This window comes from Micrasema longulum, unplaced genomic scaffold (genome assembly GCF_059751315.1).
Source record: "Micrasema longulum isolate JH-2025_06_02 unplaced genomic scaffold, ASM5975131v1 h1tg000995l, whole genome shotgun sequence".
Taxonomy (NCBI): Eukaryota; Metazoa; Arthropoda; class Insecta; order Trichoptera; family Brachycentridae; genus Micrasema; species Micrasema longulum.
The window spans coordinates 129317-154317 of record NW_028278183.1 but is presented as its reverse complement, the minus strand read 5'-3'; the positions used below and the strand labels follow the sequence as shown (position 1 = coordinate 154317).

The following is a 25001-nucleotide window of genomic DNA, read 5'->3' as shown; positions in this document are numbered from 1 at the left end:
ATTAAATGAAATCATATTTATAATTGCCACACAAAAAGAAATGAATATATACAAAGCAAATATTTTAAGCGTTTGAATTACAAAACAAATAATAATTTCCTAATTATGTGGATGAAGCAAATCACTATGGAATCAACCCTTTTAAAGATCGATGGCGATAGGAGACGTTACAAGAGCAAAATTTTTAATTATTTTGAAATGTTTTAAAAAAATGATTAGTTTTTTTTTTTTAATATTATGTATGTATGTATCAGAGGCAGTTCCTTAGTATGTGCATAGGTGCAGTACTCTGCCAAGTTGAAATATGTATCAATAAATGAATTTTTAACATAAAGAAACTTGGATTCATTATTATAAATGCAAAAAAACTAAATGGTTGTACACTAAATCTCCCTATGCAAAAAATATTTTTTGCCTTATATGATTGCTCTCTGCATAAATTGCTTACATGATGGTATCTCTAACCCATGTGCTTGCGAACTTATAGCATTTGTAGAGGATTATAAGTATTCTTATTGATTAAATAACGGCACACTGCCCTGATCATTATTTCTTAGGAATAACTATGGCGAGTACATTCAACAAGCAGTTGTCCTGGCCTCGGAGTAGCGCAGGACCGAGATGCTTTCGCTCGTGAGTACTTTTTACACCAATTACTTGTTAAAATAGCTTATGTGGGAATATTTTTATTTCTCATATATTTTATATCATACATTTGAAAAAAAAAAGATTGTACGTATATTACTGATCTTTCCAGCTGTTAATTACATCTGTAATATTTTTATGTGGCTTGGTGGGATTTTTGTTTTTGTTAAATATTTGAAACTTTCAAAGTTTACAATGTTTACTTATGTTAAAAAATAAATTTAATTTTTTTTTTTAAAAACTCTGAAATTACAATCTAAAACATTATATTCAATACTAGCGTCAAAAGAATCTATCGAGATCGACTCTAGTGGACGATTTTCTCGTATTGACTACGCATGCGTATTCTGTTTTGCACAATATTTTACCCTGAATTTTTATGAAAAATATAATATCTGCTGAAACCCCGATTTGAGCGAAATAGCGAGAAAACAATATGTATACTCCGGACATTGCCGACGCATGCGCAGATTTGAAGTATGAAGTTAGTTTGTAACGTCATTTAGAACATGCGTAATATAAATATGAATTGAATTGATTAAGTTACGTATACTGTGCATATGATGTTCTTCTTTTCCACATCCGCTCCTAAGTGGAGAATGTTGCCATCACCAGACGCCTCCGAGAGACCTTATCGCCCGCCATCACTCTAGTCACCTCGTAAAGAAGAGGCAACTAGGGTTTAGGTTCTTCTGAGCCATGCGTAGCACGTGTGCAAGCCAGATTCACCGCCGCATCCTTAAGGCGCTCGTTATAAGAGGCTGCTGCGTCCGTTCTCGGACTTCAATGTAAGCTATGAAATCGAACCACTTCAGGACTAATATAATCTTCAAGCACCTACTCTCAAAACTCAGAAGTTTGGTGTTTTGAGCTTTTGTAAGGTGCTACGATTCGCACCCATATAGAAGCGCTGGCATTCAAGAGTTTAATAATTGACATTTCATTATGACCGAGACAACAGAAAACAGGCATCGGGCATTCCTAGGCGGGTTGCTAACTTTTTGTACATGCTTACATCCTCAGTTATTTGAACTCCCAAGTATTTAAAGCTGTCAACTTTCTAGATTCTCTGCCCATTATTAAAGAGGCTGATCAGGGTCAGGACAGGATTTGTTGCGCATAATCATAAACATAGAGTCTTTTTGGTATATATGTTAAGACCCAGATGAGCAGAGTTTTACTGCAGTCTGTCAACAATTTCCTGACGATCACTGACAGACATTTCAAGAAGAACCGCATCGTCTAATGTGAAAATATATTTTTTTTTTACAAAACTTAATTATTCATTCTGCTACAACGTAGGTTCCTACTTTTAATAAAATATACTTTGTATAGCTTTACGCTAAATTGATTAACAATTATTTGAGTATGCCCAAATAATTATTTAATTCTTAATTTGATGCAAAAAAAAATTATAGGCATTGTCTAATAAGTGAATTGGTCAGCCGGATGAATCTCACCCACATGACAAAAGTTTCATCTCTTTTACTTCACAAAAGTCAACAGATGGAAGAGTTAACGGAATGTGGATGTTTAAAAATAGGCAGAATGGTAAATGTTACCTGTGTAAATTGGCTACATAAACCAGCCAACGCCAGGTCTTAAGCCTTGTAAATGGTCCACATCAATATGTGGACGGTGCACCCAGAAAACTACGAATTGAGAAAACCAATGACTGAATTCATAACTTTCGAGACAAGACTAGTCGCTGGTTATTCTCGTCTTTATTTGTATAGAAAACGCAAAATTGATGTTCTGCTCAATTCTCATTCATTCATAGAAAAAAATATTTTACCATAAAATGTCTAGATTCAACCATTATGATTTTTATAATGCAAACAATAACTAAATATAATATCAATATGAAAATTTTAACCAAGCTTGAAAACAGAATGAATGAAAACTCATTTTTAAAATAAAGTCGTTAATTAGTTTTGAGTTTTTTTTTATTTGGAAATGATTACATGAGATTTACTTATTAATTTATTATATGCGTTTATCCTTTGTAATATGGTTTTTCGGCATTGGTGGTCAAATAGTACACTCCAGAGCTGAAAACAAATGAAAAATAATATTATTAGAAGTTCTAACAAACAAGGCGCAATAATGGAAGATGTTTTCATACTTGTTGTATTCTATAGGTATATATTTACAAATAATTAACAATGTTTTATTTAATATTTAAGTTCAGAGATGCTATTTTAAATCTTCTTGCGGGGGTAGAGAAGATTTCTATTGTATATGGTGGGGATTTTTTTTTTGCATACGACTACACTTTATTTATTCATTATTTATTTTATAGAAACATACAGTCAACAATGGTGGGTATTTGCTTCATATATAGCCACACTGATAATTAAACGTCAAATTACGGAAAATAAATACAAACATGTGTAACCAAAGATGACGATGATTATTTAAAACATTATTGCGACCTAAATCATTACCCAGAACACTTAATCAGGTTGATTCGACCCAACCCTATTGGTTTTTACCGGTTTCGAACAGTTTTATAATGTCGAACTTTAAAAAAAAAAAAATTATAAAACTGTTTATTTTACGCAATTAGACGTTCAATTATCAGTGTGGCCATGAAGTAAAGTCTAATCGCATTAAAAAAAACACTGATGAAACACTCTTTATCCCCGAAAATTCAGAATAACACCCCTGGAATTTGTTTAAACAATCACTAAATTTAGCAAAACATAATTTTAAATTATCAAGGATATTTTTTCCACTAAGGCATTTTTCTTCTAAGATAAATCATCTTAAAATATACATTAAAAAATGGAAATATCCATACATTAGTGGATTATAAAACAGAACACCTAGACTTGATCTCACTGGGAATGAAACCACTTGCGTGAGGTCCACATCTCAACCATCATCCTAAGGAGGTTGCATTATATTGTTATTATAAATAAACAATTATCAGATACTTACATATTTTTAGCAACACCTGTTCCACCCATGTAAGAAGTTCCAATATTGGCACATGTTCCATTGACTACCTCATCATAGCTGTTGCATTTTTGAGAAACGAACTTCTGGTGATCCAGTGAGTCCAAGAAGAAGTTATGGGACCTGCCGTGGTCGCACAGGTTGTCACTGCAGCCGGGATTGTGAGCTCCACCATTGGGATAGAAATCTGCTGTTCCGGCGGGGTATATCAGGCCATGTTGAGCGGTGTTGGTGTGGATGAGCTCAACGTATTTCGCATCTTTTGGGCTGATATTGTTAGCGGTTCCTTCCCAGAACTTTTTGGATGGATCACACCCTACGACGAAAAAAAAAATTAATAACGAAATGGAGATTATTATTAATCCATCTATATCCCGTGTGCCAAACTATGCCACAAGAGAGAAAAAAACAGTTTTGGTTTAAATTAAGGATGGAATTTTAAATTCAAATTCAGTTGCATAATATTTGTAAGTGAAAAATGATTTTCGATATTTTTTTTGCCTGTTTATTTCCAAATTTTTATCGTGGTTTGTTGTAATTGCTACAAAACTTTGATTTTGCTGTTTGTAGGTTTTGTACTGTTTCAGTGGTTGATTTTTGTTGTTAAAAGGTTTTTGATGTATTTAAAAAAAAATAACATGTTTCTTTATTTCATCTTTTTGAAAAGTAAAGTAAATATTATTATTTATACCTTATAAAATTTATTCTACGTGATTGTACCCAATATCGTTTTTTTTTGTGATATATTTGTGTTTGTTAGTGTTCTTTATTCATCTAAAAGTTTACTCATGAAAAGGCTTAAAAATGCATAACAATTTTTTCGTTCATAGAACTTACCCGTAACAACCTCCACAACTCCCAGTTTGCAGCTTCTGCTACTGGCTGCTGCTACGTGGCTTCCAACGCTGACTCCTACAATGTGCACCTTGCTATGAGGCAGGCCGAGGGTAGAAACCCAATCAATGAAGCTGGCGACAAAGTTTCCAACAAATGGAACATTAGCCACCATCTCGGACTCTACGGAAACTGCTCCTTTGGTCCAGTCCACAATAATCACGTTATAATCCCCAGCAGCCAAGAAAGCTGTAATAGAAAAACATAAAAGTATGCAAACAAGAATAGTAAAAATATCGAGTAGCTCTAAATAAATAAAATATTTAATTAAACATGTATTTACAAGAAGCAGTTTCAGGGCTTTCAGCGCTCTTGATCCATCCATGGGTGAAAATTTTGAGTGGCTTGTCTAATTGGAAATTACTGGCTTTAAGGTTTTCTAGATCTCCATTCTTTAAAATCTGAGCTGTGGTCGGGTTATTTCTGTGAATAAATGCATCATCTTAAGTACAGATTTTTTTTAAAATCATTTTATCATATACTGATCGTTTCAAACATGAATTACCTGGTGAAGAGATTAAGGATAACATCAGTCTCGGCCACAAATCTTCCATTTGTTGGAGTGGAAAGATTTCCACTGACTGAAACAAGTTTATTAATATTTAAAGAGTTGTTTAAGAAAATAATTATAGAAGATATCTATCAATGTTCAACGTTGAACAAATGTTGATATTATTATCAAATTGAATTGTGCCCATATCAATATCATACAACTAAAAAAATGTGTTATTTAAACGTTAAATGGTATGCATATAGCAACGAGGTACCATTGACAATCGTTACTTTTGTGTTGGAATCATTTCATTTAAAAAAAACAATTAAATTGTCTTAATTGAGCTTTGCACAAAAGTTATTAACTAAACTAAAGTACATTGGCATAATTTGATTTTAAATATTTCAAAATATGTTTTCAACATATCGGAATTATTAAAAATCATTTATTGTGCACTTAAAACATTGAAATATTTTACAAATTATTAATAAACACTTAATAAATAAATTAATGACGTGTGTACCAATTAACAGGTATAAACAAATAATATATCTCTGGTGAAAACTCACCAAATGCCAAACTGACAAATACAGTAATGACGAAATAATTCATGTTGACAGTAATTGTTTTCTACTGAATAAATATTTCAAACGTTTGTTATTTTATACTTGTGTACCGTTATCAAACGACACTGTGTTAGTTGGGGTTTTTAAGGTGAGATTTTATGATAACTATTTGTAATCTGATATTATTATTTATAGATTAATCGACAAGTTTTTGATCCATGTACTTATCGCACGGTAGCTACTTATAACCGAAAAAGATGACATCATCAGTATGATTATATACCTGTTATATACGAGTACGAACATAATATCGAAAAAATCAATGAGCAGACTTAATAAGATTGCGCTTTTTCCGTGGCTTGGATATTTGCTTCAAATGATTCAAATGTCCTATCCCCTAGACACTTTTTTATCACGCCTGGATACCGAAGGGTTTCTATCACTTTCGTTCGAAAAGAAGAGAAACCAAATGTTACGGAAAAGCCTTGGTTCTCAAAAGTGACCTCTGTATGTAGAATGCACATTGATTGGACACTGCTGCGACGGTTCGCACTTGTACAGAATCAATGTCCACCTACCAAGCCCGAATGTCATATAAAGAGAAAGAAATAGATCTTTTTTCTTTTAGATGTGCAATAAATTGTTATTATCCTGAATTCCCATCAGACCTCCCTAATATTAACGTTTTACTCCATACCAATATTTTTTATTTTTTTATTTTATTTATAAATCATATAATACAAATTATTTTACAAGTATAATACGTTGAATTACATTCCCAGGAGTTACAAAAACTCAATTCGGGACATAAATAATATTAACATTTAAAAAATAACACATATTGAGAACAACAAAGAAACAAAGCAAGTTTAACACCTTTATAACTAAATATAGCACAACAATATATACGCCTAAAACCTTTTTTTACTCAAGCAGAATAAATGTATTTAAAAAATGCAGACGCCTCCAGGAGACCCTCGCGCTAGCCGGCACTCTAGCCTCCTTCGACGTCAATCCCGTGTCGGCATCGTGCAAAAAATTTGCTCCAGCAATTCCTACGCGGGTTACGAGCTGCTTGCCCCTCTATCTTCAGCTATGTGAACTCTCCAGTATTTAAGGATGTCAACTTTTTTGATCTTCTACCTTTTATTATAGAGAGGGTGATCAGAGTCAGGACAGGATTTGTTCCACATTATCTAGGTCTTTTTTATACTAATATTAAGACCCAAAAAAGCGGAATTTTCCTGCAGTTTAGTTTGTTGGATTCAATTTATTTATTTACATATATTAGTTAATTGCATATTATTTGAGATCCATTACACTTAAAGTCCTGTGTTAAGATGGGACGAGTCTTAGATGACACAGACACATGAGTATATCACCACAAATATAGGTTCAGAAATACAAAAAATAATTTAAAAAAAAAATATATATGGTACATCAATGGGGTAAACGGTAAACTCAAACATTCAGAAAATCATCAAAGGGTTTCCCACTCAAATCCCTCCCACTAAGGAAAATCTAGTCCTTAACTCCTCTCTGGAAAATAGTTTTTGTCCTTGAGAGATTAATCTGCTCTTCCAAAGTATTGAACACTCTCGGTGCGATAATTAAGAGATGTATCTGAGCAAAAGTCGTACAGGTTTTGGGTATGTCAAAATTCGTGCTCTGGGAAAACCTTGTACGGACAGTTTGGTGAGACCTCTCCTTATTGTTCGACCAGAAGTGTGTAAGTGCTTCTTTTAGGTGCTGTCTCATATCCAGCACCTTTATGTATTGGAACAACTGTTCTGACGGGTATGTTGGAGGGCGCCGGAATATTATTCTCAATAATAACTTCTGTGAAATTAAGAGTGAGATTAAGGCTTTAAAATGGATGCCGCACAACCCCCCCTGCCAGCTATTCCATAGGTTGCAGTGGATTGAAACGAAGCAAAGTACACACTTCTTAGAGTGCCAATATCCAGAACGTCTCTAAGAGACCAGAATAGATGGCACAGCTTTCTCAACCCAGAGTTTAGTGACTGGACCTGAGCCTCCCATCGTAAATTCCTATCAATGAAAATACCAAGGTATTTAATGGAATCTACCCGTGGCAGAAGTTGGTATGTTTTATTACAGTAAATTCCTAGATTAAGCGTATTGCTCGGTAATGTTCAATTATTTATACCAGATATTACGTTGTATCGATATTAATTTTAAAAATATTATTATCTAGCCATTGTTTAACTAAGTTTATACCACAGTTTGCTTTCTGAAAGACAGAGTTTCAGTCATAAGCCTCAAATAACAAAACCGTGTCGTCGGCAAACGAAATAATTCTTCCGGCATTATTTATTTTGCAAAGAAAGTTTATGTAGACTAAATATACTAGAATCAATAATCGGATTTGATCCGAAACCTCCTAAGATTTACGGGGAACATAAAACCGAAATTTCGAGGGTAATAATAATACTATGAAATAAAAGCGAAATATCACATATTGCGAATACCGATAAAAATATATGAAATGGATTTAGACAAATTGATTGTATTTTCAAAATCAAAATGAATATAGTAGAGAAATGTTTTCATACATAACTTTAAAAAGTACATAATAAGCCAATTATGTCCGTACAAAAACGTGGCATGTTTGGCCTTAGTAATTGTGAGGTCAAGATTCGTGATTTAAATTTAAACGGTCACAAACAAAGTAATGAATTGTGACGTAATAGAGGCCAATGCAATGGAACGAATAATAAGTAGCAAAGATTTATTTTATTTTTCTACTCGATGGTATTTCATGGACCCTTATCAATTTAAAATTGTAAAAAAAACGTGAAATTTCACTGTTATCAAAGATTAAATGTTGTCAATTTATTGTATAAAGATGTAAATTTAATGACAGGCATATTATTGACAAATTAATGCGGCGGATTAATAATATAATCTTTGAAACACCCACTCCGTTATGTAGCATATAGTTGTGGGAAATTTGTCGATCTCCCTAAATCAAGGGAAATTTTACGATTAATCTGTTAACTCTGTAGTGTTGCCTTCCGATAAATTCTAATCGGTTCGATAAATCAAAATAAAGATGTGGAATATCTATTGATAATAATTGTATTGAAGATAGCGTTTTCATTCACAATATAAATATGATGACAATCTCGTAGCGACATCAATCAAATTAAATTATTTCAAAATGAAGTTTGTAATCATATTTTTTTTATTCGCCGCATCAAATATCGGTAAGAAAAACAATGTTATTTTTACTTTGACTTGTGATTTTGCTCTAGAAACATTTTATATCCCAAATATTTTATAGGTTTATGATTTTAAAAACATATGCTCTATTAAAACATTATTTTATCAAATAAATTTATTCGTAGGTTTTTACGGTCACTGTTATTAATATGCATATTTTTTTGTTAATCCCGTGTAAATTGGATTCGTTCCAACGTTTTTAAGGTTAACTGGTAATAGTTCCTACAATGGTAGCCGAAACGTCGGAATGAATCTAATTTACGCGGAATCACCGAATAATGAATACATATGAATAAATCAAATCAATTTAATAAGATGCATTTCAAACCCATTATTTCTTTCTAAAATGTAATTAATTTTGTTAAAAAATCCTTTTTTCTTCATTGTGTGTTAAATGATATTATGTCATTTTGTTCTCAAATTCACGTATTAGCACATATTTATGTGAACTCATTTTTTGGGGTTCTGTATTTACGTTAATGATAATGACTATTTTTATACGACTTTGTTAATGTTTTTTTTTAATATCTTATTAATATATTACAACAGAGATAATGCATATTTTGGAGAAGGTAATATAGAAGTCTCGGCATCTACAGGGCTTACGACATTTAATAAAACTACCATTAAATAAAACTGTATAATTTAATACTAGCTGAAAATCGTGAGGAAAAAACCCTAAATTCATTTTAAAAATAGTTAAAAAATTATTAAGAACAGCAAGTGAAACTTAAGTGTGCACACATGTATATTTTATTCTTCATTTATTATTAAACTATGTACAGTCTGTCAATAAAGAGTAGAAAACAAGGGAGGGCGCCACTGTTGTTTAAATGGCAATACACATGCTGGAAATGTAAAGCTGTTTATCCTACAATTTTGTAAAATATTAATTACACAAAAATATTTTTTCATTGCAATATAGATAGGTACCCACTGATCTCAAAATTAAATAAAATACAATAAATAACATACAAACATAACTTAATAGGAAAAATATTTTTACTATCGAAACATACAGTAAAGATAGAATTGTTAATGTTTTTTAACACAAGTTGGTAGAAAAAAAATAATAACATGTAACTTTAAATATAATATAAGGTGGTTTTATGTAGACGGTGACATTCCTCGTGTTTTAAAGATTTGTATAGAATAGAAACGGACAGACCGACGGACACTCTTCTTTATAATATATATATATAAAAAACATATTTAAATCTCATTGAGAATCAGATTCAGAATCTAAAAACTCAACACCCACAAATGGATCTTCTTCTATAAGACTGAGTTCAGCTTCATCTTCCGTGTCACAGGTGTCACTGTCACCGTTATTTACTTGAATTATCAAGTCATCAATATTTCCATCATCATAATTTTTTTTTTTTTTTTTCTACATGTTGGCAACAATTTCTCCAGTTTTCGGAGCTTATGTCATGAAATGCATTTTCAGTCAGTTCCTTTATATTGTTTCCATTTCCTGTGTTTCTTTGAGCAACTTTTTGTTTTGCCAAAGCCCATATTAATTCTATGGGATTCAAGTCAGTGTGATAAGGTGGAAGCTTTACCACGGTGAGACCATGTTCTCCGGCTTGTGTTGTCTAACCAATATTAACAATGAAGGTTTCCTTAATGATGGATCAAAGGGGGTGTTATTTTCTAACAGCCAATATTTGATATCATTCATTTTTGTTGCCGATGTTGGTGCTTTGTTAACAATTATGGAATGATAAGGTGCGTTATCCATAACAATAATAGATGGTTCTGATAAATTTGGAATAAGTCTTTCCACCACCCATTTTCTGAAATTATGCCCATTCATTTCAGAGTGATAGTCTTCCTTTGTGTTATTTCCACTGAAAATCAAGGCATTAGGCACGAAACCTTTTTAGCTTCCAGCGGGCACTATAATCCATCTTTTACCTTTTGAAATTTCATTCCGCACTCCACTCACATTCACCGATTGCCAACATTTTTTCAGTTTATATGAAGAATGTATATATTTTTTTTTTTTTTTATTTATTTCGAATACAAACAGATGTACAGGTTATATGAATATTAAAAAAAAATGTATATAAAATGTATACATAGTAGAGCCTGCCATCCAATTATATGTATTCACTAAATAATACTGTAATAAAGCGACGACGGCTTGAAGTTTAAACTATATAAATAATAAATATACTATATATTAAAATAAGATAAATATGGACAAAACAAGGAGATAGTGGAAAGGAAAAGAAGGAAATTGATAAGGAGTGGTAAAGGATGATTGAAGGAAAGTGAGAGTGGAAAATTGCATTTGATTTGATTAAACGAATTATGAATGAAGAGCACGAATCAAGCCTATGAATTCTCTTCTGTACATATTGTATGGAGTGTTAAATATATAAAGAATATTAAATTTTTTGTTAAATGTTTCACATATACGAGGTTTAGATGATGATATTTCACATTTAGATGAAAGTATATAACTTTCATCTAAATAAACAATATCTTTTCTCAGCTCTTCCGGCAACATTCTATTATCCATAATAAGTTTTAAATACGCTTCTCTCTTCGCTGCAACATTTGTTTTTTCTAAAAGAATTTCACGGTTTGTCTTGTATTTTTTATATACAAAACCAATTGACATTAAGGTTTTTCTTAGATATTTGTGACTACCACCAAATTCCATGTCTTCTTTTAATACAGCTAACAAACTTCTCAACGTGGGAACTTCTTTTCGAACTGTATAAAAAAATGTACCTTCTGACGAATAACACTGATACCAAAATTATCTAAAGCTTTCGGATGGCGACCCTTTCTTATTTTGCCTGGAGTTTGGAATTTACCCACATTTTTTTCACTCTCCTTGACAATTCGCCTGATGGTACTTTCTGATTTACCTGCAAAAAGATTTCTAAAAAATATATAACTATGAGAGCCAACAATATTGTATTTATATATGTAAATAAAATAAAATAATAAAACATGTTTAAAAAATTGAAATAAAATGCATTCAAATTGTTATTATTCAAATAAAACTGAAAATATTTTTACTAAAAATATTTTTTTTATATATCGTTTACAGTATTCTGCATTTACAGTGTCATTATACTTAAAGAGAACTGTCAAAACAGCATGTAAACATAATCTCAAATAAAAAGTAATTTTCAAGTGTTTTCAAGCAACAGTGCTCAATATATCATTTCAAAGTGTTACAGAATTAAAAATAAATACCAAAAACTTCAATACATACCAGTCATCTTGGAAGTTCGCCCATAAACGTCAGTTATATCAATTGAGATTTTTTCAGCTTTACATTCTTCCAAACAACGTTGAAAAACGTTAAAAATTACCTCCCTAGTGCCACTTTTTATTGTTTTATTTATGTTGATAATAGTTTTTATAATTACTGAAATTTTTAAAATACATAAAGCCAATTTAAATATCAATATCACATGAAAACTCGTACGCTGACGCTTAACAAAATGTGTTTGATACTTTTCACAATTAAATATTGGTGTTGCCAGTCTACGAATTTCGTAGTTCCATTTTTAATATTTTCAACTCTAAATTGACAAGCTGTACTTACTTATATATATATTTTATGTTATGTAACCCGCAGACAAGCTTCAGCTTTGCTGGAACAAAAATACAATTATGTATGTAACTGATTTGTTAAAATAAATAAAACTTTAAAGAAAATAAAAAATTGGCTGGTTCAAGCGGCCACTTTACACACTATGTAACATTTACCATTCTGCCTATATTTGAGCATCTGTATTCCTTCAATTCTTTTATCTGTTTATATTTGTAAAGTTAAAGAGCTGAAACCTTAATTTATGCGGGTGAGATTCATCTAATTGAATTATTTCACCTACATACTAGGCAACGCCTGAATTTATTGTTTTTCAATTTAATATACTTCTTCATGGACCAGGTGGATTTATCAACAATATTTTGAGTTTGTCCAAATTTTTGTAAAGAAGGACTGAATTCAACTCCCTGTGGAGAAAGATGAAAGAATTGAAGGAATATAGATGCTCAAATATGGGTAGAATGGTGAATGATACAGTGGGTAAAGTGGCCACTTAAATCAGTAAATGACAGGTCATAAGCCCTGTAAATGTTTAGACTTCCATATTACTTTCTCTAAAATTGTCTTTATCTCTGTTGTAATATGTTAATATTAACAGCTCCCCAGGGAGTTGAATCCAGTCTTTGTTTACAAAAAAAATTACAAACTTAAAATATTGTTTAATATTTTATTTTGATTCAACTTAATATCGTAAATAGGTACATAAAGTAACAAACGCTTTGAATATTTTCAGCTTTTGCAAATAACAGCAAATTTGTAGCGGAAAATGACGTGGTTCTTAACCTCTACACCAGGTAAGATTTAAAAAATTACTTAACGAATCCGTAGTCTATTTAAAAGAAGTACTCTGTATATTTTATTTATATTTTCTCAAATGTTGTATGAATATTAATGTTGTAAATACTTCTTATAATTTTTTTACCATAGGAAGAATCCAACGACGCCAAGAGTACTAAAATTTGGAGATCTTGAAGACCTCTTGCTTTCAAATTTCCAATTAGAAAAGCCTGTAAAAGTGTTCTCCCATGGATGGACAAATCAAAGCAAATACGATTCGCTTGTCAAAGGTAACCTTATAGTTAAGATATTCATTCCGTTTAATTTCGCTTACCATGCTTATTCCCACAATAAATTAAATTTATTGGTTTGTTGCAGAATTCGAGAATATCATGATGTTAATATTTACATAATATAAATATCCAGATATCGGATACATATCGCGATATATATTATATTGAAATGTGATATTTATTTTGTAATAATATGTATTACTAAAGGAAATTAAACGATATAAATCCGGTTTAATTAGGTTGTAAATATATCTATGCATCCGTCATATTTATTAAACACATTGAGGTATATAACTAGAGTAAACATACGCGTTCGAAATATGTTCCCTCCACCTTCGGCCTGGTCTATGTTTGATAAAACGGACTTTAGTCTGTTGCGAGCGTTCGCCAGATACTTATCTCCCCGAAATTACTAAAATGCCCATTTGTACGCTAATGTTCTTATCTTAATCAATACTTGTTTTAAATAGCTATTTTAATGTTGAAAAACGTCTTATTAATATGTTACGATTCGTGAGTTATCTTCTGTCTCTGTCCCGCTCAGTTAGTCGGGCGTAAAGCGAAACGACAAACAAAGGTGACGCGTATGCGGAAGGAAGCAACATACTAAATAGAACTTATAGTATACCGATGTAAACAGTCCGTGCTTTTTACTGTACTACTTGTTTTGCTTGTCAAAGTTGACGTGACGATACTTGCTATCTCCGCTGGTCAATTCCGGCCCTTTCTGGACGACTTTTTACCTCAGATTTGTATGGAGTGTTATCTCTTTATATTATCTCAATGATCAAACAAGGAAAGTTACAAAATATAAAACTGGAAGCAATCTCTTAGCAAGTTAAAACTATTGGAATATTATTAAACGACGAAGAATCTTTAGTAGTATATCGTCGTCCATCTTCATTAATTTATGAGACGATTTTTTAAGAATTTGCTTGGAATAAATTCGCCTTTAAAAATAATATCGCTGTATTTTGCTGGGTTTTTTAATTATGTTAAGACAGTATGATGCCCATTTAGTCCATAAATATAAATTCATTTTTATTAAAATATTCATAACTCAATTTCGACAAAAAACGAGATACGCCTTTTTGAAAGATGGACAACGATATGTGATAATGTGACCCATGCCTCCCAAACCCAATTTAAATCCATGTTCGGCTTAATGGTGTGGGTGAAATATTTACTAACCAGTGTATCTTTAAGTTTGGACTGAACCAAACCAAAGGATGATATTTTTTTGGTCTAGACCTGCTGTTTTATTTTATTTGCCTTGCTACGAGTGAATCCTCATTCCAGTCCACAATGCGTAACAAACGCGGCTTTATGGAGCCGTTGGGAATCCTGGCAAAGTTTAAGTTGTAATAAATATCATGTTATATATATCATGACATAAATTCTTCGAACCCTGGTTTGGAGGAAACATTGCATTTTCTATTCTATTCATCTAGCTCCTACACGACCCTTTTAGACTTTCCATGTCTGTCTCGTGCCGTAGTGGTCAGCCCGTTTGTCTACCACGCCGCGCAAGAGATCTAAGGTTTAATCCCTGACATGGTCGAAATGAAATATTTATTTTAAAATTTGTTTTTGCACATAAATATTCTATAATCCCTGGACTGGCACCTGAAGCGTAAATCTGATCATCTTAACTGCATGTAACAAAATATATCAAGATACACTGCAACTGGTGTACCAACGCAGTGCCCTTTGCACCATTCAGTGAGGAAAGGTGATGTCGATAGTGGTAATTTGTATTCATATATCTGTGTCCTTTTGCAGCGTTCTTGAACGTGGGAGACTTTAATGTAATTCTGGTAGACTGGACGAAGGGTACAGTGGGTGAAGAGTCTGTAGTGGTCTCCAACGCGCCCTTTGTAGGGAAATTCGTCGGCTCCTTTTTGGACTGGCTCAATACCCTAGGAATGCGCTACAGCCAAGTCCACCTCGCAGGACACAGCCTGGGCTGCCATGTCTCTGGCTGGATTGGTAGAAGCAGCACTTTGGGACGAGTGGAAGTCCTCACAGGTACTCATTCAATTGATCAAAAATGTAAATGTTATCAAACTTCTTTGCGCTACATTTTAAAGTATTTTTTTATTTTTTTTAATTTTTAATTTTCTTTTATTCAGGAAACATACAGTACGGTTACATGGTTTTATGTTTAACACAGTTAGACTTAACTCCATTGGACCAGTGAAGTTTCCATATTATATAATAATTATATGTATGGTTATCAATGAACTTACAAAAAAGAGAAGGAAAAAAAACATAAATGGAAGTTGTTTAAAAATTAAAATGAAAGTAAAAAAAGTTATTTTAAAGTATGTATGCAGCAGTGAAAAAAGTAAAAATAACAGATATAGCAAGTAATCTTTAAAATTTGAAAAAGCAATATAAGGAGAAGATTTTAAACCAAAGGTAGTTGATAAAATTTCATTAAAGCGATATACTTTGGTCTAATCACAAATTAGTAAAAGATGCATATTTTTTTTATTTTTTTTTATTATTATTTAAAAGGAATAACCCGATAAGCCTCTATTCTAGAGGCTTGTCAGCAGGTGGGAAAGAGGGCATATGGAAGGAGGTAAATGAAAAATTCACCAAAACACCCAGACCAATTGAGAAAAAAATCTTTCATGGATTTTTTTCTTGCAACTGGCGGGAATCGAACCCGCGACGCCAGTTTCACAGTCGGCCGTCTGACCAACTGCGCCACGATGCCTGTCCGAATCCGAAGCCTGTCATGGTTCACGAATTTGATTTATTCGTTATATGTTTAACTTAAAAGATTGCGAGAATTTTTCTGTTTATTGGACTTTTTTTAATGACTGATCAGTTTACGAAACTATTACCACTTTTTCAATTAGCTATTTTATTAAACTTACATTCGTGTTTATTTATAAGCTATACATTTCTTTTGCCTTCGCAACTTGTACATTTTTAGTGGCGGTTTACTGGTCAATTAAATCTCGCCTTACCGGTGTTTTCAAAAAAAGGCACTGAATTAAATTGTATCTAAAATGAATTTTTCAATAAAAAAAAGGTTGGGAAAGTTAGATTGTTGGTGATAGACAAACTATACAGGTCGCCGGAGAAGTGAGGTCCAAAGGTAAAATGTAGGTGCTTCATTTGGAGGGAGATTCGAATCACCCCATGTATGTTCCAGGATTTTGCGTAGTTTTCGAGTTATGATGTTTTTAATGGGTGTTTGAAAAGGTTTTGAACTTTTTTTTTTAATTTGTGGAAGGTTTTTTCGATTTTTTCGATTTTTTCGCATAAACTAATTAGTTTTTGTAACATTAGTGAAAGCTACAAAATTTTTGACCTAAAATGGAGAATTTAACAATGTTTGAGTATGTCCAAATGCTTGCAGACTGGCTGGATTTCCTCCCTAGGGAGTTATTCATATTAAAATTTATTTCAACAGAGAGGGAAAAGATTTTTGAGAAGGGAATATGGAAGTCTAGGCATTTACAGGGCTTATGACCTGTAATTGGCTGGTTTAAGTGGCCACTTTACACACTGTAACATTCACCATTCTGCCCATGTTTGAACATCCACATTTCCTCAACTCTTCCATCTGTTGACTTTTGTGTCAAATTTTTCCATTTTTATACTTCTTCTTTTTCCAGGTAGTAAATGCCTAGACTTCCATATTCCCTGATCAAAAATGTTTTCCTTCTCTGGTGAAATAAATTTAAAAATGGAATATTTAAGTTTTTAGTTTTCAAAGTTATTCAGAAATTAAATCATTACCTTTTTATATTTTAAATTTTAAGTTGAAAGTTCAAGTTGACTTGCTCGAACTTAAATTTTGCATTTTGATCAAAATTTTTGTAGCTTCCATTAATGTTACAAAGCTAATTTATTTATGCAAATAAGTACAATTTATTTAATTAATAAGTTACAAAAAAAATAACGAAACAACTTTTCACGTTTAAAAAAAAAAAAACGTAAATTTTCATAAATAACCTATTTAAAAAATCATGCAACACGAAAACTATGTAAAATTGCGAAACACACATGGGGGTGATTCGGATACCCCTAAATATGAGGCACATTCATTTTGCCTTCGGACGTCACTTCTCCGGCCACTCTGCATATACTGAGGTGCACTGACGGTCATAGAGTAGAGATGTAAATCCTAAAAAACGCGAATATAAAAATATTTTTAAAATGTAATTTTTTAATGTGTAAATCTGAAGAGGCCACAATACCTCGAAAACGTATTCGTATAAGTGAAGGGAGCTTTTTATGAATAAAAAAAAGTCTTCTGAAAACCCCTCACTAACTGCATCACACGTGATTTCTTGATCCCCACTTTTTCGTGTAAAAAACAGATAATTAATCATGCGGACTATAGTGACAATCGATCCAACTACATAGACAAATGTATTTTTTGAGATAAGTAAACACTTCAATATTTCAGCTTTGGATCCATCTAAGAAATTTTGGGAAGATTCCCCCGACAAGGTGAACGCTGGGGACGCTAAGTACGTTGAGGTGATTCATACTAACACTGCCTACCACGCGCTCATCCTTCCAACTGGAACTGCGGATTTCTATCCCAATGGAGGAGCTACTAACCCTGGCTGCAATAACAACAACAACTGTGACCACATGAGAGCCATGCTGTTCTTCGAGGAGTCTTTACTATCCGATCAATTTATCGCCCAGAAGTGCAACAACTATGCGGAGATGGTCTCTGGAAACTGTGCTAACTCCAGCAGTGCCGTAATGGGAGGGACTGGTGCTGCAAAAACTATGTAAGCCATTGTATTATTTAATTTCAGAAAACATCGGTTTCAATTATATATTAAGTGCTATCCACATTTTTATATTAATTCACAACTTTTATCAAACTGTGTGTTTTTCACATTCAATAAGTATAATGTTTAAACTGTACAAAGTAATAAAAAGGCCATCAAATACCTACATCTTATCGCCATTTGAGAAAGTTTTAAATAACCATACAATGAAAATTAAAATCATTTCACAGTTAAACACAAACTGGTAGTAATTACCTGTATTTTTCTGAATTTGTTACAACAGAGAAGTAAACATTTTTGAGAAGGAAATATGGAAGTCCAGACATTTACAGAGCTTATGACCTGTCATTGGCTGGTTTAAGTGGCCACTTTACACACTGTGTAACATTCACCATTCTGCCTATGTTTAAACATCCTAGTTTCCTCGACTCTTCCATCTGTTGACTTTTGTGAAGTAAAAAAGCTGAAACCTTTATCATGTGGGTGAGATTCATCCGGCTGAACCAATTCACCTACTAGGCAACGCCTGAAAACTATTTCTCCAATTTAATACTTTTTCTTTTACCAGTTAGTTGATTCAATAATGTTTTGAGTATGTCCAAATGTTTGCAGACAGGCTGGATTTTCTCCCCTACTCTAAACCAGCCAATGATAGGTCATAAGCCCTGTAAATGCCTAGACAGCCATATTCCCTTCTCAAAAATGTTTTCCCTCTCTGTTGCAACAAATGTTTATCTAGATAACTTCCTAGGGAGAAAATCCAACCTGTCTGCAAACATTTGGACATACTCAAAACATTGCTGGACCTGTATTTTCATTTATTATATTGTCTCTTTTATTTAATATATATTCTGGTGTACCTTAATATGGAATTGAAAATAATATATCTTTCTTAATTTGTGCTTTTTTTTCCAGATCTGGTGTTTACTTCCTACAAACAAATGCCGTCTCACCATATGCTCAAGGATAAAAAATGTTCACTTCCAGCGATCAAATCAACAATTCTAATGTAATAAACTTTTAATAAAAAATCTGTGTATACAACGCCATTTCTATATTATTTATAATTTTTCCCAATAAATAAATAAAATCATTATTTAAAACACTTGATCGTCTTATTATAAATAATGCGCCCTTGAGGTGATTTTCACAAAAATGGCGATACATCAATTATCCACAGTAAGAAGATGGATACAAGTTTTAACAATCATCCTACGGCTAACGCCACACTCAGCGAAAATTCCGCCGCCATATTTCCCTCGCGGGATATTCACAACCAAACGAGCAGCCACAATACATATTCCGTGGCGGATTATCCGTCGGCAACCGAGCCTTACACCCCCTGTAAAATATAAAGTCGACGGAATTTCCGCTTAATGCGTCGCTAGCGTTTTGTGATAATAATATTATCTACAAGGATTTTTTAAGAAGCTTTATAAGAAAAAAAATTGTAACACGCATATAAAGCAAGGTTTATTAAAGATTTAAATTGACTGTTATTATTTTATGTAAATTAAAACTGACTGTGCCATGTTTCAAGTTATTCAATATAATAATGTAATGCTTCTGATGCCAATCAATCAATTGCCATAAAATAAGAAATTGAACTATTTTCTTTTCGGATATTTTTTTATTCAATTGTGCAAAATAGAGGGCCAACGGCACGCGGTGTTCCCAAGCGGTCACCCATCCAAGTACTGACCGCGCCCAATGTTGCTTAACTTCGGTGATCGGACGAGAACCGGTGTGTTCAACATGGTATGGTCGTTGGCGAGAAGCGCGTAATAATGTTTGTTTAAATACCGTATTGCAACAAGTTGTAGTCCCGTGGATAGTGTCGTGGACTCCGAATCAAAAGGTTCTAGGTTCGAACCTTGCTCTGCCACAACTTGTTTCCCATTTTCCAAGAAGAATATTTATTTATGACCAAAAGAAAAATGGCGTAAAAATAGATATCTATGTAAAAGTTGAACTGTTTGAGTAAATCATATGTAATGCAAATTATTGTTCTTTAAGTAAACGGTAGATTTATCATGAAAAAACTAGAAAGTCAATAATATTAAAAAAGCCCAACACTATCAATATGTAAATCCTCAATTATTATGATTTTAAGCATAAATTTTGAACACGAAGATATTGCTTTAAACATAAACAAAATTTAATTATTGCACTATAATATATGTACTTACGCAAGAATAAACATAGGCTGTTCAAGAACGACTAAATACTCAATAATTTGGGTCGGTAGGAAGATGCCCACCGTTATGCATATGTATGTAAACTGTATGTTTGTTTATTTATCAAAAGAAAACGACAAAAAAACTCAGTATTTAGAAATAAACCAAAATTTTAGTTTATGTATTAGTGTTTAATAAATAAATACGAGTTTATACAGCTAAGTCGATGAGTAATCTATAATAATAATAATAAAAAACATCTAATTAGTTTTTATTATTTTTATTTTTTATTGAGTATATGTATTTGCATAAACGTTTAAAGTATCTTCATCAGTGACCTATAATTGAACATGTTTAAAAGAAAAAAATGTATGCATATTCTGATTTTCATACTGAAAACTTAATTTTACTTTATAGGTAAAGTTGAAGATTAACTTCCTATTGTAATCGGGACCCTGTAAGACGAAATCTTAAAAACAACAGGCAAAGAATGTTTCATAGTATTTTATTTTAATGTAACTTATATACTCAAAAGAGGATGACATAACACTACTCTCCAGTCAGGTACCTTACAAGTTAGTATTATAACACCCATTTTATTCGATAGATGGCATTAATAACAACTTTTTTCAAACAGTAGATATTTGAAATTTAAAAACTTTAGAATAAATAATGGTTCAGTGCTTTTTTATTGTTTGATAATAAACTATTAAACACGCCATTGAAATTATTTAAAAAAAATTATCAGTGCTTTTATTTTTTAAAGTTTTGTATTTTTGAAAATACTTCGCGTGTGACGTCTTAAGTTCTCTTCTCCTTCTTCTCGACGTGTTCTGTTGGAACCGGAAATCTATCACAACTCTTTTATCATTAGTTGAAAAACTAGTTACGTCATGCAAAGTAGTTCGTTTTTATTTTTTAATATTTTTTTTTCTACATTTTCAAGAAACTGCTTTACAATTGAACGCTCTTATTTTTACCACGCGTAAGAATTCATTTTTTATATTAAATTTCCCGTAGAGCTAAACTTCTTCATATGCCATGCACTACTGGGTGCGGATAGAGAAATGTCTATCATTGAACATTAGTGCGCAAAATACAATGTCTCTCACACTAAAATCATTATCAATACTTTTTAAATAATTCATTTTAAATCCCAATTTGGTCAAAAGGCCGCTTAACATAATATTAGGGCATTTGTATGGCGTATGGCAAAAGTGAGGTATTAAGAACCTGGAAAAGTGTGGAAGAGAATGGAGCAAATTATAAAAAGGGATGGCTCCTTCAATGTCAATATTAAATAGCCAAACTGGGAGGATTTCTTCTATTTAATTATAGGACTAATATTGTTAGTGGAATGTTTATAAAAGTCTTATTCTGTAAAGCAAACGGTAGGAATTAAAAGTGTGTGACGACCGCTTTACTATGACCCATGACCGAGGAGAAAAGGAATGAGAGATTTGGGGCCCTCGTGTTACCTAAATAATATTTATACTACATAAAAAGTACCCACCCAAGGCAACAATACCATAGTGTGGCACTCACAAACAAATGATTACCTCAACAGTAGATATTAATAACAATCATAGTAAAACAGTATAAGCGGAAAAAGGGAAATCTTCGTCTACACCTATGGAAAAATGACGTGATGGTACAAACTGTGTAGGGTCGTGGAGAGTCGGGAGATGGTATGTATTGTTTTTTCATAATTAAAAATTTGTTTGTTTGTTTGTTTGTCTTGTTATTGATAAGTTTTATTATTTTTACGTTAATTTTGTATTTCAGTTATTCCTTGAAAATAGAATACGTATATTTTTTTATAATTTACAATTTAATGCCTTAAATCATTGCTAGAATATTTTTTTTATCAAAAGAATTAAATTTAGTTTCCAAATATATGACAAAAATCCAAAGAAAAAGGAGAGGCCAACAACACGCGGTGTTCAAAAGCGGTCACCCACCCAAGTACTGCCAGGATTTTTTAAAATTAAATTTATTGGAAAATAATTAAATTTAATTATTTAAACTTCAAGTTCAAAGAATAAGTACTTTAACGGACTTATTGCTAAAAGAAATATCTTCCAGCCAACAGGATTGGTCAAAAAGAAAAAATTGGTCAAAATTTTATACTAAAAAAAACATTAATATATACCAAAAGATTTATTTATTGACACTTTATATACATATACAATAAATATACATATAAGGGCGGGCATATTGCCTTAAGGCAATTTCTTCCTACCTACCCAAACCGTTCAATTTGAGAAAATTATAAATACATGGACATATTGAATCTTACAATTTTATACAAAAATTAAAAGCAAAGATTAACAAAAATGAATATAAATATTAAAAAAAATAACACTACACTATGAAGAGAGGAGAGGGGATGGAAAGGAAAGAAGAAGGATAAAGGAACAATTTAAATATTTAGAGAGTGACATTTCAATCTTGACTTAAATGTAAATAAAGAAGGGGCGTCTCTAACATTAGTGGGTAGATTATTCCACAATCGAGCGGCTACTACAGTGAAAAAGGAGGCAAAAAAATAGAGCGATGACAGGGTATTAAAAGGGTTCTCTCGTTACTAGAACGAAGAGATAGTCCGTGTTGTGAAAGAGGTTGGATGAGCTCTCTCAGATAAACAGGCGAAGTGGGATTATTTAAAATATTGTGAAGAAGTGATAGAATGTGAATGTTTCTTCTATGCCTGATACTGAGCCAGTGTAGTTGCGTGCGATACTCGGTTATGTGGTCAAATTTGCGAAGATTAATGATAGGTGTGGTGCATACATAAAATTTAAAAAAACCTAATCAATTAAAAATAATCGCTGTTTTTCAATTGGGAGATAAGTCTTCCATGTATAAACTTAAAAAAATAACATTGTTATTCATATGCTAAATGATGAGGAATGTGGGATCAGATAGTGTGTTTAGAAGGAGAGAGAAAGAAGAACCAAGGAAAGAAAAAAAGTGATCAAAATACATATTTAAGAAAAAAAAAGCAGTAAAACCTAGGGAGTTCAGGATTCTAGGGATATTCAATAATGTTTTAGGCGTTTCTTGAAAGTGGCTAGAGAAGGTGAATTTTTTTATGAAGAGGTAGCTCATTCCAAAGTCTAGCAGCTTGGACGGAAAAGGAATAGCTGAAAAATGATGTGCTATGTCGAGGAATGGAAAGTGTTCTCTCCTGAGGAGAGCGGATCAGAAAGATGAAAAAAAAAAAAACTTTCGAAATATATTAAAAAAATCAAAAAAAGGGAAGGGCCAACGGCACGCGGTGTTCCCAAGCGGTCACCCATCCAAGTACTGACCGCGCCCAATGTTGCTTAACTTCGGTGATCGGACGAGAACCGGTGTGTTCAACATGGTATGGTCGTTGGCGAATGCTGTGAGATAATAAACGTATAAATTAATGCAAAATCTCGTTTTTTAGTACTAAAATTAATTAAATTAAAAAAAAATTAAGTTAACACCAACGACATTTAAAAAATAAGATAATGCAAATAAGGCAAATAATGAAATATAGAAACTTTGTCTAATGTCTAGAATGTGTAGATTAATTAAATCATCACACGACTTATATATATATATAGTTGGATAATTTATATAGCGCCATTTTTCTGAAAATCGCCTCAAGGGCGCTGTACAATTAATAAATATCCCAGTACGTCTTGCAGCTACAGAGCGGTTGGGATTCTAGTTCTAGACTTATAATTTTTTGGGATAGATCTTCCGGCTTTTCGTAGATCTCTTCGCGACCAAACAGTGTGAGATGAAGTTGGATTGGCATGGTTTAGCTCGAAGTCTTATGTCTATCGTTTTTATGAATATATAGCATACCATTATTGTTTTGCCAGTGTTTGTCTTTGCTACATAGTTTTATGTTCTTTTTGTTTAGTTTCTTGTATTCATTTTTCTTCATGTAACTTTTGTAATTGGCTTAGGCCGAATATATAGTAAATAAATAAATGATACATAATCATTTGTATAAAAAAGAGATATAGGTGCTGATAGGTACATATTTATTCATCATCATCATTCCCTTTTCGCACCTAATGGTGAATAGGGCACTGCATTAGTACACCAATCGCAATGTATCTTGATATTTCTTGTTACATGAAGGTAAGATGATCGGTCTTACGCTTCATGTACTAGTCCAGGGGTTATGAAATATTCTAGTGTAAAACACCCTTTTAAATAAATATTTCATGTCGGCCATGTGGGGGGAATCGAACCCGAGACATCTTGCATGGTAGGCAAACGCCCTGAGCACTGCACCACGAGGCCGACAACATTTATTACCTTAGTTTATATATATTATCAGCGCCCTTGATGTGATTTTCACAAAAATGGCGCTATATAAATTATCCAAACATTATTATTATTATTATTATATGTATTTATTTCAGTGTAACTCGGTACCATAGATATAACACTAGCTGTCAAAATTTTAAAAAATTTGGATAATTGTTTTCAGGCGTTGCCTAGTAGGTGAATTGGTTCAGCCGGATGAATCTCACCCACGTGCTAAAGGTTTCAGCTCTTTTACTTCACAAAAGTCAACAGATGGAAGAGTTGAGGAAATGTGGATGTT

The 25001-nt window shown here is 32.4% G+C and overlaps 2 protein-coding genes and 2 non-coding genes across 4 annotated transcripts; 1 reads left to right on the top strand and 3 right to left on the bottom strand.

Annotated features, from left to right (window-relative positions):
• Positions 1-2579: 2579 nt before the first annotated feature.
• LOC148277674 (pancreatic lipase-related protein 2-like) lies at positions 2580-5617 on the bottom strand. Its single transcript, XM_088232543.1, has 6 exons — positions 5563-5617; positions 5006-5081; positions 4784-4923; positions 4444-4689; positions 3589-3922; positions 2580-2696 (listed from the first exon to the last, which is right to left on the bottom strand). The coding sequence occupies exons 1-6, from the start codon at positions 5603-5605 to the stop codon at positions 2642-2644; spliced, it is 894 nt and encodes a 297-aa protein (XP_088088669.1). The 5' UTR covers positions 5606-5617; the 3' UTR covers positions 2580-2641.
• Positions 5618-8707: 3090 nt separating this feature from the next.
• Positions 8708-19271, top strand: LOC148277673 (pancreatic lipase-related protein 3-like). Its single transcript, XM_088232547.1, has 6 exons — positions 8708-8789; positions 13119-13179; positions 13313-13452; positions 15238-15483; positions 17888-18224; positions 19143-19271. The coding sequence occupies exons 1-6, from the start codon at positions 8744-8746 to the stop codon at positions 19195-19197; spliced, it is 885 nt and encodes a 294-aa protein (XP_088088673.1). The 5' UTR covers positions 8708-8743; the 3' UTR covers positions 19198-19271.
• A 609-nt stretch (positions 19272-19880) lies between these two features.
• Positions 19881-19999, bottom strand: LOC148277672 (5S ribosomal RNA). Its single transcript, XR_015823392.1, has one exon. It is a non-coding gene; the product is annotated as a 5S ribosomal RNA (ribosomal RNA).
• A 3670-nt stretch (positions 20000-23669) lies between these two features.
• Positions 23670-23788, bottom strand: LOC148277671 (5S ribosomal RNA). The gene has a single exon (XR_015823391.1). It is a non-coding gene; the product is annotated as a 5S ribosomal RNA (ribosomal RNA).
• Between the last annotated feature and the right edge of the window lie 1213 nt (positions 23789-25001).

Coding starts and splice junctions, on each gene's coding strand:
- LOC148277674 (XM_088232543.1), bottom strand. CDS start 5,605: ATGAATTATTTCGTCATTACTGTATTTGTCAGTTTGGCATTTG. Junction 4,690..4,783: donor AAGCCCTGAAACTGCTTCTT/GTAAATACATGT, acceptor TTTCTATTACAG/CTTTCTTGGCTGCTGGGGAT. Junction 2,697..3,588: donor ACAGGTGTTGCTAAAAATAT/GTAAGTATCTGA, acceptor ATTTGTTTTCAG/CTCTGGAGTGTACTATTTGA.
- LOC148277673 (XM_088232547.1), top strand. CDS start 8,744: ATGAAGTTTGTAATCATATTTTTTTTATTCGCCGCATCAAATATCG. Junction 13,180..13,312: donor GTTCTTAACCTCTACACCAG/GTAAGATTTAAA, acceptor TTTTTACCATAG/GAAGAATCCAACGACGCCAA. Junction 15,484..17,887: donor ACGAGTGGAAGTCCTCACAG/GTACTCATTCAA, acceptor TCAATATTTCAG/CTTTGGATCCATCTAAGAAA.